The 15440-nt window shown below is 45.0% G+C and overlaps 1 protein-coding gene across 1 annotated transcript in view; it reads right to left on the bottom strand.

The window, feature by feature from the left end:
* PSMD1 (proteasome 26S subunit, non-ATPase 1) overlaps positions 1 to 12987 on the bottom strand; it is a 122110-nt gene extending 109123 nt beyond the window's left edge. The window contains exons 1-10 of the mRNA XM_072996336.2: positions 12836 to 12987; positions 9336 to 9379; positions 8923 to 8996; positions 8525 to 8694; positions 6954 to 7159; positions 6156 to 6299; positions 5177 to 5403; positions 3933 to 3996; positions 1925 to 2053; positions 165 to 253 (exon numbers count right to left, since the gene is read on the bottom strand). Of these exons, the coding sequence (XP_072852437.2) occupies positions 165 to 253; positions 1925 to 2053; positions 3933 to 3996; positions 5177 to 5403; positions 6156 to 6299; positions 6954 to 7159; positions 8525 to 8694; positions 8923 to 8996; positions 9336 to 9379; positions 12836 to 12851 (1163 nt within the window). The 5' untranslated portion in view covers positions 12852 to 12987. The remainder of the gene's footprint in view (positions 1 to 164; positions 254 to 1924; positions 2054 to 3932; positions 3997 to 5176; positions 5404 to 6155; positions 6300 to 6953; positions 7160 to 8524; positions 8695 to 8922; positions 8997 to 9335; positions 9380 to 12835) is intronic.
* Positions 12988 to 15440: the final 2453 nt, after the last annotated feature.

Genomic DNA, 15440 nt, shown 5'->3' with positions numbered 1-15440 from the left:
GAAAAATATGGTATGTGTGACTGAATCCTGGCTTGACACACCCACAAGGGTTTCAACCAGCCTCCTTCCCTCTTAGCAAAGCCTCCCATTCTGGACTACTTTTCACCTCCTTCACTATACCCCTCCACTCAAAAGTTCACAGGACACCCAGCTGAAGGCTTTACCTGAGGAACTGGTCACTGGTGGTTCCGCAATGCATAAAGGAATTGGCTATCACAGTGGCTGTGTGGCAGACGGAATTCCGCACCGCGTCCTGGAAAGAGAAAACAGCCAAGTGTCACCCAAAAGCCAAGGAGGACAGAAAACCTCCTCCGGAGCGAAGCACCTTGGTGGGAATTTGGCGGGGGGAGCACACTCTCTGAACAGGGACACACTCAAAAAGACAAGATGCAGAGGGAAGGAAAATAATCTGAGAGTCCAGGAGAGACAGGTAATAGTGTGAGAAAGAGCATCCCCACCAGACCGAATTTCCTTTTGTATGTGTGCTCTTAAGCCACAGCTAGTTTGTTGACACTCATTTCACAAGGTAGGCTTCAGCAGTTTGTGGACCGAGAACTCCCAGAAGTACAAGCTGGATTCCGAAGGGGCAGAGGAACTCGAGACCAAATTGCTAACTTGCGCTGGATTATGGAGAAAGCCAGAGAGTTCCAGAAAAATATCTACTTCTGCTTCATTGACAATGCGAAAGCCTTTGACTGTGTGGACCACAGCAAACTATGGCAAGTTCTTAAAGAAATGGGAGTGCCTGACCACTTTATCTGTCTCCTGAGAAACCTATATGTGGGACAGGAAGCAACAGTTAGAACTGGTCATGGAACAACTGAGTGGTTCAAAATTGGGAAAGGAGTACGACAAGGTTGTATATTGTCTCCCTGCTTATTTAACTTATATGCAGAATACATCATGTGAAAGGCCGGACTGGAGGAATACCAAGCCAGAATTAAGATTGCCGGAAGAAATATCAACAACCTCCGATATGCAGATGATACCACTCTGATGGCAGAAAGTGAGGAGGAATTAAAGAACCTCTTAATGAGGGTGAAAGGGGAGAGTGCCAAAAATGGTCTGAAGCTCAACATCAAAAAAACTAAGATCATGGCCACTGGTCCCATCACCTCCTGGCAAATAGAAGGGGACGCTATGGGAACAGTGACAGATTTTCTTTCTTGGGTTCCATGATCACTGCAGATGGTGACAGCAGCCACAAAATTAAAAGACGCCTGCTTCTTGGGAGGAAAGCGATGGCAAACCTAGACAGAATGTTAAAAAGCAGAAACATCACATTGCCAACAAAGGTCTATATAGTCAAAGCAATGGTTTTTCCAGTAGTGATATATGGAAGTGAGAGCTGGACCATAAAGAAGGCTGACCGCCGAAGAATTGATGCTTTTGAATTGTGGTGCTGGAGGAGGATCTTGAGAGTCCCCTGGACTGCAAGGAGATCAAGCCTATCCATTTTGAAGGAAATCAACCCTGAGTGCTCACTGGAAGGACAGATCCTGAAGCTGAGGCTCCAATACTTTGGCCATCTCATGAGAAGAGAAGACTCCCTGGAAAAGACCCTGATGTTAGGAAAGTGTGAAGGCAGGAGGAGAAGGGGACGACAGAGGATGAGATGGTTGGACAGGGTCATCGAAGTGACCAGCATGAATCTGACCCAACTCCGGGAGGCAGTGGAAGACAGGAGGGTCTGGCATGCTCTGGTCTATGGGATCACAAAGAGTCGGACAAGTTTGCTGCTGTTGGCCCCAGGATTTATTTCATCTAAAAATAAGCTGGAAACAGAAGCAGAAAGCTGGAAAGAAAGAATCCTCCAGAACAGAACCCTGACACTTCACAAGCAACTTGAAGACAAATTATTATGCACTGAAATAAACAAGTCCAACCAGTTTGGGGCGGTTTAGTGACATAAAACGGTCCTTACCTTGGTATTTTTTAGAATCATGAGGTCTGTGTTGTTGTTTCGTATTAAGAACTGCAGGTGCAATTCAATGGCCATTTCACCGCTTAAAATCTTTATCATTTTGGGGATCTGGTCTTTTGACTCAGGGGTCTGCAGGCACATAGAAAAAGACAAAAGATGGACACAAATAATAATCCATTAGCAAACTCAGCACATTATATATATATATATATGTGAAGAATTGAGTGGGCTGAAACTGTAACAAACAAAAGAAAGGAGAAAGACATTTGGTTGTATAATAAAACTTGGCAGCTTTTAACAACGAATCTTAATTCCCTGTCATTTTTAGACTAAAACTTCTTTTTGATTTGTAAATCCCGTTTATTTTTTTGAAAATGCCAGTCGGAAGATATTATACTGTGCATGCCACCAGCCAATGCTGGAACACAGAGTCCACCATGTGCCACCCAAATATCAAAGGCTGTATTTCGCCAAAAACACTTTTATTCTTTTTTTTTTAAAGGTAAAGTCAGCCCTTAGCTTCATTTCAAATAATGGAGAGGGAATGCCAGCTGCTTCTTTTTTTATTTGGTGAATGAGACAATAGGAGGCAGAGTCCCAATTTACAAGTTAAACAGCCACCCAAACTTAGTGCAAGAGTCTGGGGGTGGTTTTGGGGGTGGCACACACCGGATCGGGAAGGTGGGTGAGCACCAAAGAAACCTGTGCGGGATCACACTTTCTAAAAGGAAGAGCCAGGTAAGTATAATTTTAAAAAGAAAAAGAGAGAGAGAGAGAGAGAAAGCAGAACTATGCTTAAGATATACTTTTCTTTCTCCTTATTCCATTTTATGCTTTCTCTTCTTGGACTCAAAAGCAAGCCTGAAGTCTGACTTCAGCAATGTCAATATTTACCACTGCCATCATTAGCCAAATAAGGAATTATTTTGTTTCTTGCTTTCAGGGACAAAACACATCAATGCCCGGTTTAGTAAAAAAGCAACAAATCTTTACATGGCTTCTGGCTTTTTCCTGAAGTAAAAATAAAAGCCACAGTATAAGCAGCCCTTTCTACTGCCCAGAGTGTGCTATCAGTCCCACCAGCTTCAGGTGCTCCTAAGCTAAGGAGGGAAGGTTACGCCGGCCACTGACTCAAAAAGAGTTATTTTAATGACAAGAGTCACACTACATCTTTCTCTACCATGTCTTAAAACAGTTTTAAGTTATTTCAATTGGGTGTTCGTTGTCAACAGAGTTACCTTTCATGTGCCATCAAGTTGTTTCTGACTTCTGGCAGCCTTAACGGGGCCTCTGAGGTATGTGAAATGTCCAAGGAGTGGTTTTATCATCCCCTCCCACCCCACCCCCAGTGATTTTCCATGACTGAGAAGGGCTTTGAAACCCAGGCCTCTGAAACTCTTAACTAGTATCCCACGCTGGATGTCACAGTAAATTCACCTTAACATCATGGCTGAAATCCAGGAGTAAGTCACAACTAGAGCAGACCTGTTGAATCAGTGGATTAACTCCTCCATACGTTACACTGATTCAATGGGCCTACTCTCAATTGTGACTCACTACTGAGATTTCAAGCTGTAATTTATTGTGCTCTTAGTTGTATCCAGTTTTTAATCCACGTTCTGAGTTTGCAGCGGGGGGGGGGGGAGAAGGAACCCAAAAAAATAAATAAGAAACCAGAAACTTTCCCAGCATGGAAAATCTGCTGCTCTCCAAGACCAATCTGTTCCAGAAGATCTGAAGGCAATAAGTTCATCGTGAAACACGGTCAAAAGCCTAAAGCTTAGGCTTGCATTTCTAACCTGCCACCCTATAAATGTGTTCTGGGCTACATGTCCTATCCCGTCTGACCCACAAAATCAGTGGGCTTATTGGTTGGTATTGTGGGGAGGGCTGTAGTCCAACATACCTGTGGAGATGGCAGGATATCTTAAAAAAACCATTCCAAAGCCATGCAAGGCTGCAGTGAGACAAGATGTGTGTTCCCTGTGTAGGCGGTTTGGTTACTTACCGTTTGGGCAGACTTCACGGCAGCAACAGGACTATTTGTCTTTTCTTCTGTCTCCATGGTGTCGCTGAAAAACAACAAATCTATGTGACTGCAATTACGACAAAAATGTCAAAACAAACATGTGAAGACCAGGCAACCATTTGAAACAGAGGCACCCCACCCACCCCTCCAAACCCTTCTACACGTCTCCCCACTTCCTGAAAACCACAGCGTAGTTGTGTTTTCCAGGATCAAGTCACTGAAAGTCAGTGGGAGAATCAAGTGACCAGTAGCACTTTCAGCTGCACTGGCAGGGCTGTATATCTGGAATCTTGCCTTACAGAAGGAAGGAACAAGATTCCTTTCTTCTGGACATGCAATGTTGCCGGACTTAGCCTTTCAGGCTTTTACGGATGGTTTAAACAAAAAAGCAAGGGTGAATGCTCACATAGGACTTTCAACCTGTCTGAAACGGTACAGTTCTGCCAAATTTCACAGCTTGATTCCACTAGTGGAACAATCTGGACCTCTGCCGAGGTGCATTGAGGGTGAACAGGCGAGGAGGACGCTTTGCCCGAAGTAGGAAAACGAACGAAACAGAACACGCAAAAGAGATTCTGATAAGGCATGGCTGACAATGCTGAAGTCATGCTTGTGTCATGTAAACCTGGCTCTTTTGTTTTCTTTTAACAGCAGGTCTTCAGCATGCCCTGCTGTAGAAAGCTACCACTTTAAGGAAAGTTCTTAAATGTTCAGCACATGGAACAGTTCTGTGGAATGAACAAAAAAATGGCAACCAAAGCCAGACTCGCCTCTTGAGTTCTTTGAGAGCTTATCCATACAACCTGTCTGAAACGGATTGAATGATCATCCTCTTTCCCCCTACTATTCGATAAGGGAAAAGTAAACCTATCAAAGAGAAGATTCTACTCTTTCATCAAACAACAAGGGCCCAAATTTGCACTGGGGGGGGGGATTCAAATGAATGTATGGTTTTACGGTGCAGAGGTGCTCCACAGAGAGGGGAGAAAAGAGGACTCCCTCTTTCTTCTGCCCTCTGCCATGCTTAATCCTACTGGATTTCCTGAATCAAAAACCTAGCCACATCGGCATCCTGTGATCTTTTACGTCTGAAGACTAGCTCTGTTACACAGAGACCCTGGCCTATTTCTATGCACCATGCAAGCTGACTGAAGAGGCCACACGGCATTTTACAACGCTTGCCCCTCAAGCTGCTTGGAAGCTTCTTCCACCAGCTGCCTTACCCTTCTTTCTCCGACCCAGGGACCGTCCCTGTGTTGGTGGACCCAGGCACGGAAGCGATCGGAGTGCCGACGGTACGAAGGTTCTGAATCACGGAAGAGAGGAACTGCTGGCTGGCGCTTTCGTACAAGTCAAAGCAAATCTGGTAGGCCATCAGGAGGTTGTCCTCCTTCACCAGCTTCTCCAAGATGTCGCTAACCGCCTGGGGGTCGTCCAAGAAAATCAGGCACTGCAGGGGAGAAAGCCAGTAAAACCAAGTCAGGTTGGCAATGATTTAATTCCGCCCTGCATAAAGGTTTCCAGAAATAGTTATCTAAACTAAAAGGAAATATTTCACATAGGACATGCACAGGTTGGAATGCTGAAGACAATGTTATCTGATCAGCATTCTCAAGGCTCCTCATGACTATAGACAAGTTTTCTTTGCCTGTCTTCACAAGAACCCACTGAAGCAGGCTAGGCACAGAGTGTGCACGGCTCAGGGTCATCTGAATAGAAACCTGAACTGAGCTCTCAACCCTACACTTCCTATTACACTGGCTCTTCTTAAGAACCCAATCATTAGGAGTAGACAAGTAACCATTAACATCTCTGGTTAAAACAGCCATGACAATACGAGAGTAAGTGCTTCACCCCAGCTAGATGCTGTCCTATAATTCTTTCTAGTTCCCCTTGAAGCACAACCTGCAAAAGGGACTAGACAGAATTTTTTAAAGCAAGGTTTGAAAGGGAAGAAAAGAGAAATATTTTAGCAAGTTAAATTACTTCCAGAAAACAGCTATCACAATTCTTACAGACATTTGTTCCAGACGTTGCTTAGTACTTAATATATATATTTTATCACTCTCTTTCTCCCACGTGCTGGAAGCCAAAGGCACATCATCACCTGGACAACATCTTTCTTGGCCCTACCCTCTCTTTCCCTATCACTGCAGTCATAGCTAGGCACATGTGACAACCCACGCAACCTCTCAAAATTACCTGGCACACGTTGATGAAGTCAGGTTTTTCTAAGTTCATGTAGATTTTAACCAGAACTCTCAATACCTGGTTGCGGAATTGCTTATTCTGCATCAAAGACATGCAGAGCTTTAAGCTGTAGGCCAGCATGCCAGGAACATCATTCTGCAAAATTAAAAAAAAAAGCATTAAATAATTTTTTCTCTATTTTTCAATTATTGATTAACATCTAACAGTCCAATGTCTTATCTTTTAGAGAAAGACAAGCGTTATGACACAAAGTAAACTGATTAAAGGGGAATCCAACAAGAATCTTCAAGTTGGCGGAGGAATAACATTAACAAGAAAATAGCAATAGAATCCAGATGAATCAGAGGTACAGCTCATTCTACACGGATGATAGTTAATGTTTTGAGAAGCATTGCAGTATAGTGCCCAAGAGTACAAGCCATGATGAAAGAACTCTTGCCGTTCAAGTTTTATTTGAACCAAAACTCATTTGATGGGTTTAGATAAAACAGTGTTGCTTCATCCCATCCACGGGATCAGATGCATGGACAGTGCTCCTCAATTCCATTCACCATGATTATCCTGGAGTGTATGGTATCACCCTCTGTCAAAGGAAATAACACCAACGCAGCTGTGTCTCTCACTCTTATGTTAAGCTGCAGGCTTAACTCCGCTATGCAATAAGGAAAAAGCATGCAACATTAGGATCACACACATTCCCCAACAACCTGCCATTCTATAGCCAACGCCTGCTCCAAATGTCAGAAGGGGTGCCCATGAGTAGCAGAACTGCTTTTTGCTTCCACCTACCGATTCCAAAATGGTTTTCTCAAAGATGTCCAGCCTGCGGGTCTCTAAGGCGATCCCAATGGCTTGCTTGTATTTATGGTCGTCTAAACAGCGCTGGAACATCTTGTTCACAATCCCTTCCAGTCTTGGATCAACCGCCTTCTTGGCTCCCTCCGGAAGTTCAGAATTTTCCACGCACTGCTTGGTATAATGGTCAATGCATTTGGCTGGGAGAAGAAAACAGGTACATCTTACTGTCAGTCTCCTCAATAGTCACAGCAACATCCTATCAAGGCATCTTTGATGTGGAACTCGGCCAGGGTTACTGACCTAGAACTGCAACTCCAATGTATGATCCAAATCTGAATGTCAGATGAAATAATCAGTGGGATAACGAGTTTTATGAACAGACAGATGGAGTGGCCATGGGCAGCCCCCTCAGCCCGGTTATAGCAAACTTCTACATGGAGCATTTTGAAAAACCTGCCCTGGCTTCAGCACCCTTCGCACCCACAGTCTGGTTCTGATATGTGGATGACACCTTCGGAATTTGGAACCACGGTGAAGAAAAACTAGAAGAATTTCTAAACCATCTCAACAGCATCCACCCAAATATACAAATCACCATGGAAAATGAAATAGAGGGCCAACTCCCTTTCTTAGATGTCATGGTCATACGCAAAACTGACCTATTGGGACACAAGGTCTACAGAAAACCCACCCACAGAGACAGGTACCTACACAAAAACCCCAACCACAACCCACAGCAAAAAAAGAGGTATAATCAAAACACTGGTAGACTGTGCAAATCGAAACTGTGAAGCTCAATTTCTCAGCACCAAACTCAACCATCTGAATTGGGCCCTACAGGCAAATTGCTACTCCAAAAATGAAATCACAAGAGCCATCAAACCAAGAAAACAACACCAAACTGAAGAAGAAAAACAGCCACCCACAAATAAAGTATTTCTGCCATACATCAAAGGGGTCATGGACTGCATAGGGAAACTTTTGAAAAAACACAACCTACAAACAGTATTCAGACCCACCACAAAAATACAACAAATGTTACGGTCAGCAAAGGACAAAAGGGACCCCCTCACCACTGCATGAGTTGTGGACAGGTATATATCGGGACCACAAAACGCAGCATTCACACCAGAATCAAAGAACATGAGAGACACTGCAGATTAAAACAACCGGAAAAATAAGCAGGAGCTGAACATCCCCTGAAACAAGCTGGACATGAAATTCTATTTCAAAATACTGAAGTACAGGACAACAACAGCAATTTGTATGTTAGACTGCACAAGGAAGCCACTGAATGTTCCTCTGTTCCTGTTCTCCTCTGGGTAGGGACAGGTCTCTTCCTATCAATGTGACACCTTCACCCCAAAGGACCTCAGAGCTGAAACACTGAGCATGGCATCAATTACACATTTACACAGGAAAACTGAGCAATGGGATCAGAAAACACTTCTAATTTCCAGAATTTGAAAGCGACAAGAGGCAAATCTAGATTTTTTTAAATTCTTTCTCTTGGAAAGTTTATTGGATTTTACTAAAAAGAAAAAGAAAAAAAGGTGACTTACCAATGATTGTTTCCACATATTCTGAGTTGTCATTGACATTGAAGAGGTTGCCTGCTCCCAGGGCATAGTTCAGTGATTCTTCAAAGGCTCCAAGGTGATAGAACACCTTGGAAGCCACCAAAGCAGCAAACTCACGACTCCTGAAGCCAACATCTTCATACAGGATTTCACTACAGAGAAAGAGAGTAGACCCACCTTGTTACTGCCTCCAAACATAAACAGGTTTTACATTTCAGTCTTGCAATGATCAACTGGCAGTCGCCAATCCATAAAAAATTATCAGTTCCTGAAAGGTGGAACCCCACATTTTCCCATACACTAAGACAGAACATCATTACATTTCTCTGCCTTTGGAATTAATTGACTAGCTGGTCTCAGGAATAAAGTATGTTTCTTACATTTTATCCACTGATTCAGAGATTTCTGCCCAGAAGTCATTGACAACAGCATTCAGTTTGTGAAGAGCAAATTCCTGCAAAAATAGTCAAAACCAGATTACTAGAGAGCATTACATCCAGAGTTATGCCAAAAGAGATGAAAAACCAGCTATCACCAGATGACTAGGTAATAACTGCCTAAGAAAGAGGTAGTAGCTTTCAAGGCAGATGTGGCAAAATACATGTTCCTCCAGGTCTTGCAGAAGAAAATAAGTACACAGAAATGGCCAACATCATGTATCAGTACATATACTCAGCAAATTCATTCTCTGTTGCTGATTCTGGCAAGCAGTCCAGTTCTATACGGATTCACAACCTAAAAATCTTAATGATCTCTTGCTTAAAGCAGAAGCACATTGAAAGTTAAAGCTTACCTTGAGTTCAGGCTCTTCTTCATCCAGAAGTGAAATAATTCCAGCTACAGAAGAAAGATCTTGTTAGCCATGTCAAAGATGTAGGCATCAAAACACACATTAACAAAATAGACTAGCTTCAGAGCTGTCACAGTACAGAACAATGTGTTGAAATGGATGTACAAAAGCTACATTGTGCAATACATCTACATATAACAAATCTTGATAACCATAGTTAGCTCAGACTTTTAACAATAGTGATCAGCCACATATTATCAAGAACCACTCCTGCACATTTTTGGTATCACCTGGCAGCAGGACAAAGTTCCAAACAGAGTAGTCCTAGAACAAGCTGGAATTTTTAGCATGAATACATTACTGAAACAGCAATCTCTACATTGGCTTGGGCATGACGTGAGAATGGCTGATGATCGGATTCCAAAATATCTCCTGTATGGAGAATTAGCGCAGGGAAATCACCCCAGAGGGAGACCACAGTTGAGATACAAGGATATCTGCAAGTGGGATCTGAAGGCCTTGGGAATGGAACTCAACAGATGGGAAACCTTGACATCTGAGCATTCAGCCTGGAGGCAGGCGGTACATCACGGCCTCTCCCAATTTGAAGAGACCCTTGTCCAGCAGGCTGAGGCACAGAGGCCGTCCCAAAAGCAGCAAAATCAGGGAGCTGGACAGGGGAGATATTGTATTTGTCCTCAGTGTGGAAGGGACTGCCACTCTCGAATTAGCCTTCTCAGCCACACTAAATGCTGTTCCAAGTCCACCATACAGAACATGTTACCATAGTCTCTCGAGACGGAAGGATGCCTAATCCTAATAACTCCTGCAGTAACCAGAGTGAAATAAACAAAACATAGACTAGAACTCTGTGCAGTTCTACTTAGAAATAAGGTCTAGACTTGAGAGCATCAGCATTTGAGACCATGTAGAGGGACTGTATTTCCATTTAATTACAATGTGGGATATTACACATTCACTGCTAAATTACTGGATTAACGTGGAGGCTTGTTTTCTGGGCTGTATGAACAACTAAACTTGAAAGATATTTGCCTTCTGCTCAAAAGCTGCAAGCAGCTCCTCCGAGGGACAAATGAGAATCACCAAACGACCAGGCAAAAAACTTGGTGAAAGTCGTATCTGGTTTTCTGGCGCCTGAACAAATGGCCTCTTTTACTACAGTCACATAAATTAGAGATAAAAGGTATGGGCTAATAGAGGACAGAGCATATGTTAAGACAGTTGTAAGGGTGGGATTCCAAAATACAAGATGAAACTGACCACAAAAGGAGAAAAGAAATAATTAAAGCTGAATGCAAAGCTTTCTTCTCCTTCCTGAAAGCCTCATCGCACATCAACCGCACTGCTGCATACAAAAGCCAAATTCTGATCAATGAGAAACCAGCAAACAAAAAGAAAAACAGCTTTCATGGCCAGTGTAAATCTTCTAAATAAATATCTAGCATGCTTAAGAAAGTCCTCACAATGTATTCGTGAATCCTCACAAACTAGCATTTGTAAACTCTTCAGGATAAAAAGGGCTCGGTGAAAGGTTAGAATAGGAAAACTGAGCCCCACCACCTTTACATTTTCATATTTCTCCAAAACGTTCCAGAGAGTGTCAAGAATCCTCACTCATTCACTTTATATTTCTAATCATCCTGTGTGGTAACCTAGAGTGGCTTGTTTACATCAAATATTTATTTATATATCTCTTTACTATGTTTATATTTTAGCAAAAAAACTCTCTAAAAGTAGTTTACAAAAAATTGAGACTTACTAACACGTTATTACAAAATTGTCTAACCAACTCAGCGAGTGTACCTGTAGGTCTTCCACCTTTGAACAGAGGAGCAGCCTTCCTCACTCAAAATCTGATCCCTATTGTGGCTATTTTGGAAAACAATCGTTCCTCCGCAGCATATACCCCTCAAGCCCTGTTTATGAACCTATCAAGTAATGACGTGGACCCTGCTGTCCTCAGAAAACTGACTTGACAGCAACTGCAATCCTCACAGGAAGATCCAGGTGGGAGCTGCCCTCTTTCTAGCTGATGCCAGTGATTGTTTTGACATTTTAATTCCTCTGGAGAAACACATGATGTCCGGATCAGATCCAGAGGCAGAGACAACAACACCCAGCAGAACAGCATCGCTCTGCCATCCATCAAAGGCCATTGACAGAGTGGATATCGGATGTCAGCTCTCCTAAGCGCTAGGTTGACACACTAACCACTTTACCACATGGTGTCGATCTGGACACTACTCTGGCCCACAAGAATGAAGTCTGGCATTTAACAAGCCACTCTAAGGGAGAGAAACAGGGAGGAGCTTTCCCCCCCCAAAAAAACCCACACCCCTCTGGTGTTGTTTGATGCATGTCTTTTCTCTCTGAAGTCAAAGTTTACTATCCCTCCACCCTCAATCAGGTACAGAGACATTTCCAAGTTAGGTTTAGAAGTAGCTGGGTTAATCTGTGCTATCCTATCAGCCAAAAATGAAAGAAAAAAATAAAGAAGCCTTGAGGCACCTTAAAGACTAACTGCTGTGTTTTAGTGTGAGCTTTCATGGGCAAGTCCGCTTCCTCAGACATGAGGTCGAAGAAAGACAGAATCGTGGTGTCGAAAAGAGCCATCGCCTCCAACCCCCCCTCCCCTCCCCACTCAAGGCAGGAATCCAAATCAAAGCTGATCGGACTGAGGGTGGTCTTCATATTTTCTTGAAGGGCCGCCTCAGCGTTGGGAGCGCTCACCACCTCCCACTGAGGTCACGGCTTCCCTTGTGGAACTGCTCTAACAGTTAGGAAGTTTTTTCCTGAGATTCAAATCTGAAATCTGGCTTCCTGTAGCTCCAGCCTATTATTACACATCCTCACACTCTGGGAGGATCGTGAGAACAGGCCCTGCCCCTCCTCTGTATGACTGGCGACTTTCAAAGATTTGAAAGTGCTTTCCTGTCTCCCCCATCAAGTCTTCTTTTTTTTTTTCCCTCCGGGCTAAACAGGCCCAGGTCTTCCACTCTTAAGCCCCCCCCCCAGGGCTCTGATCTTCCTGGTTATTTCAAACCCCCCCCCCCTTCCTCTGAACTGGCTCCAGCCATAAGCAAGGCTTGCCTCTTTCTCCTGCCTCCTCTGCTCAAGCGGGCTTGGTCCCCCCCCCAAAGCATCCTCCTGACACATCGGAGCCCCTCTGCTGAAGCGGGCAGCGGCCCCCAAAAGGTCTCTGCCGCCCTCGACGAGGGCTTCCTTCGGGCGCCACAGGTCTCTGCGCTGCTCTAGCAAAGGCGCGGGCGGGCGGGCAGGCAGTTGACCCTCCGCCGAGCACCCGAGCCGCTTTTCTTAAAAGGACCAGAGGGAGGGAAGCAGGGAAGGGGGCCGGCGGGACGGAGGGAGAGCAGGGGAGGGAGCCCCGGGAGGCCGCCGGCCTGACTCAGAGGAAAGGCCCCGGGCGCCCGCCCCCCACACCTCGGTCGGGCAGGAGGGCGCCCGCGGGAACGCTGGCTCACCGGCTGAGGTGATCATGGCGCCGGTGTCGCGGGGGCCCGCCGGCCGGGCGATGATGCGGAGACGGAGAAGCGGGCGGTCGAAGAAGGGAAGCCTTCAGAGAGCAAGAGCCACTCCAGGGACGGCGCCGTGACCAAGCGCCTCGGCCGTTTCCGCCCCGTCCTGAAGAGACCCCGGAAGTGACGCGCGGAAAGCCGCGCCCGCGACGGGGCGGGCTCAGGACCCCTTCTCCGTGGCAACCAGGCAGGCGCCGGCGGTTCCAAGGGGAGGGGATGCTGTCTATCCCAATTGCCTGACTGGAAAACGGGGAGAGCGGATATAAAAATAATAAAAATAAAATAACACATTGTTTCAAAAAAGGACACAACCGTGGTGGCACCTAGATTCTTTCCTCTGCCCTTGGGGGTCATTCATTGCCCAGAGTAATTCACACACCATTGCAATACGTGACCAAACCTGCTAGAAAAGAAAGCTTATTAGCAACTGTCGAAAGCCCGTTTAATTAACACTCATGCCATTCCACCATGGTTATTTTATGACACCCTTTTCAGCACAAGCTTCAGTGGCACCTTCCTGCCCAGGTTAAACTCCCACTGACGTTCTTACCAAACAACCAAGATCTCTGTGTTTTGATTTCTGTATTTGAGGCCAAGTATATACAGTATATGTAAATATTTGCCACGTTATATTTCCTTCTCCTGTGTCTGAGGCAGTGGACTTTTCCACAAAAACTGACATGAAAATATAACAGTTTTTGAGGTGGCATAGTCTCTCGAGACTGAAGGATGCCTAATCAGCCTATGGCAACCCCCACTTCTCATTTAATTCCTCGAAGGGGGGGGAAAGGTTCCCCTATACTTCCTCCAGCACTGATCAGGAAGACTTTTCAAAAAGTCCTCTTGATTTCTTGCTGGAGGAGGTTTAAGGGGGAGGAGGAAACAAACGAAGAGCATTCCTCAGAGAGTGGAGAAGAAACGGGCTGGGGCGATGCTCAGGAGGACATAAAGGATGCTGACAACCTGGAGATGGACAAAGAGGACCCGGAGAAGTGGTGGGACTATTTAATAAAGGAACATCCCTGTCAAGGGGTTCAGCTAAAAGTCCCCAAGGGAGAGGGAGAGAAACACTGCAATCCTAGACCACCCCTTTGCTTATTCTACTGGGCAGAACGCTGCGACTGATCTAACCGGAGGCACCAAACCAGGACGGGGCTAGGGGAGCCAAACCTCCACCCCCACCCTGCCGAGAGGCTAGTGGAGGAGCCAGGAAAGATAGTGCCAACACAGTAGCAGCAGAAACAGGACAAGATGAGAGCTGCACCCTGCTGGCCCCGTCTGGACCCCACTAGCCATGCTCTCATCGTGGGGACACCAGCCCTCCCTTCTCCAGGCCATACCGTTTGGGATCTCAAGCCACGACCCAAGAAAAGCCTGTGAACACCCATATCTCAGGGTCTTTTAACTTGGGAAGCAGGACAAAAGACAACTGAGCCAGGGTTAAGGCAGTTAACTAGCCCTGGAGCAGTTTACAAGTAAGAATCAATGGTTGTTGGTCTGTTTGTCCTTCCGTTTTTGAGCCCACTGGTGTTGACTCTGTGGGTCAGGGAACGGAGGAAGAATCATCCATCAACCCTGTCTGGATGACCAGGACTCACCCTGTTTTACTGTCTGACCTCTGCCCTGATATCTTCTTTATTTAATAAATTTTTCGGGCAATACACCACTTAATGTTACTTTCGTTTATCCTGCCAGTCCCTGAAAAATGGGAATGCTAAGCTAGCTGCATCTGTCTGTTTTTTAAGCCTCCCAATGTCTGTGCCCCAGAATTGATATATATCCCTGGAGTAAAGAGTAAACAGTTCTCTTCTAAATAGGCCCTCAACATTTTCAGGTAACAGAATGTGTTTATTAGCTAGGAATAAGGGGAATATTCTGTTTTATGCAAGAGGAATAAAGAGGAATGTATTGTGTTTTATGCAAATTGGTACCTCTTCTTTTGCTGACAGGTGTCGCTGGCCACCCACCAATGGCAGCTCTGAGGGAAACGCGTGAGCTCACAATGGGAAGCATCTTGGTGCTCAGGCAGCTTCCCGGATGCCCCCAGCAGGCCTCAGGCATGATGGGGATGTGGCAGCTTTCCCTGGCCGTCTTCACCCTAGCCTCGGCCTTGAGCTTACAAGGGCCATATCCGATATGTCCCAGGAAGGAATCGGCGCACATCCAGTTCTCGACAGTGCTCTGTGGCCTCTGTGCCATATGCATGTTGGTGCTAGCTTTATGCATCCTCCGGCACCAATATGTCCAACAGCCAGGTCCTCAGGTTATTTATTTATTTATTTGATTTATATCCCCCCCCCCCCAATCTGGTCTGCTCGACCACTCTGGGCGGCTTCCAATAAAAGTATATAGTATTCAATTGTAGTAAGCCAATTCAAATGCAAATTAAGAGAATACAATAATTTCATAAACAATGTAATCCTTTGCATATCTAATCAGAAGCTTACTGATTTCAATAAAGCTTACTCCCAAATAAGTGATTATACTGGATCATTGTCTCAAACAACTAATTTTCAGAAAGAAAAGTAATTTTCATGTTTTAATTTTAATT

Source organism: Pogona vitticeps, chromosome 3, assembly GCF_051106095.1.
Source record: "Pogona vitticeps strain Pit_001003342236 chromosome 3, PviZW2.1, whole genome shotgun sequence".
In the NCBI taxonomy this organism is placed as follows: Eukaryota; Metazoa; Chordata; class Lepidosauria; order Squamata; family Agamidae; genus Pogona; species Pogona vitticeps.
Note: the sequence above shows the minus strand (reverse complement) of the source record. Positions and strands in the feature narration are given on the sequence as shown.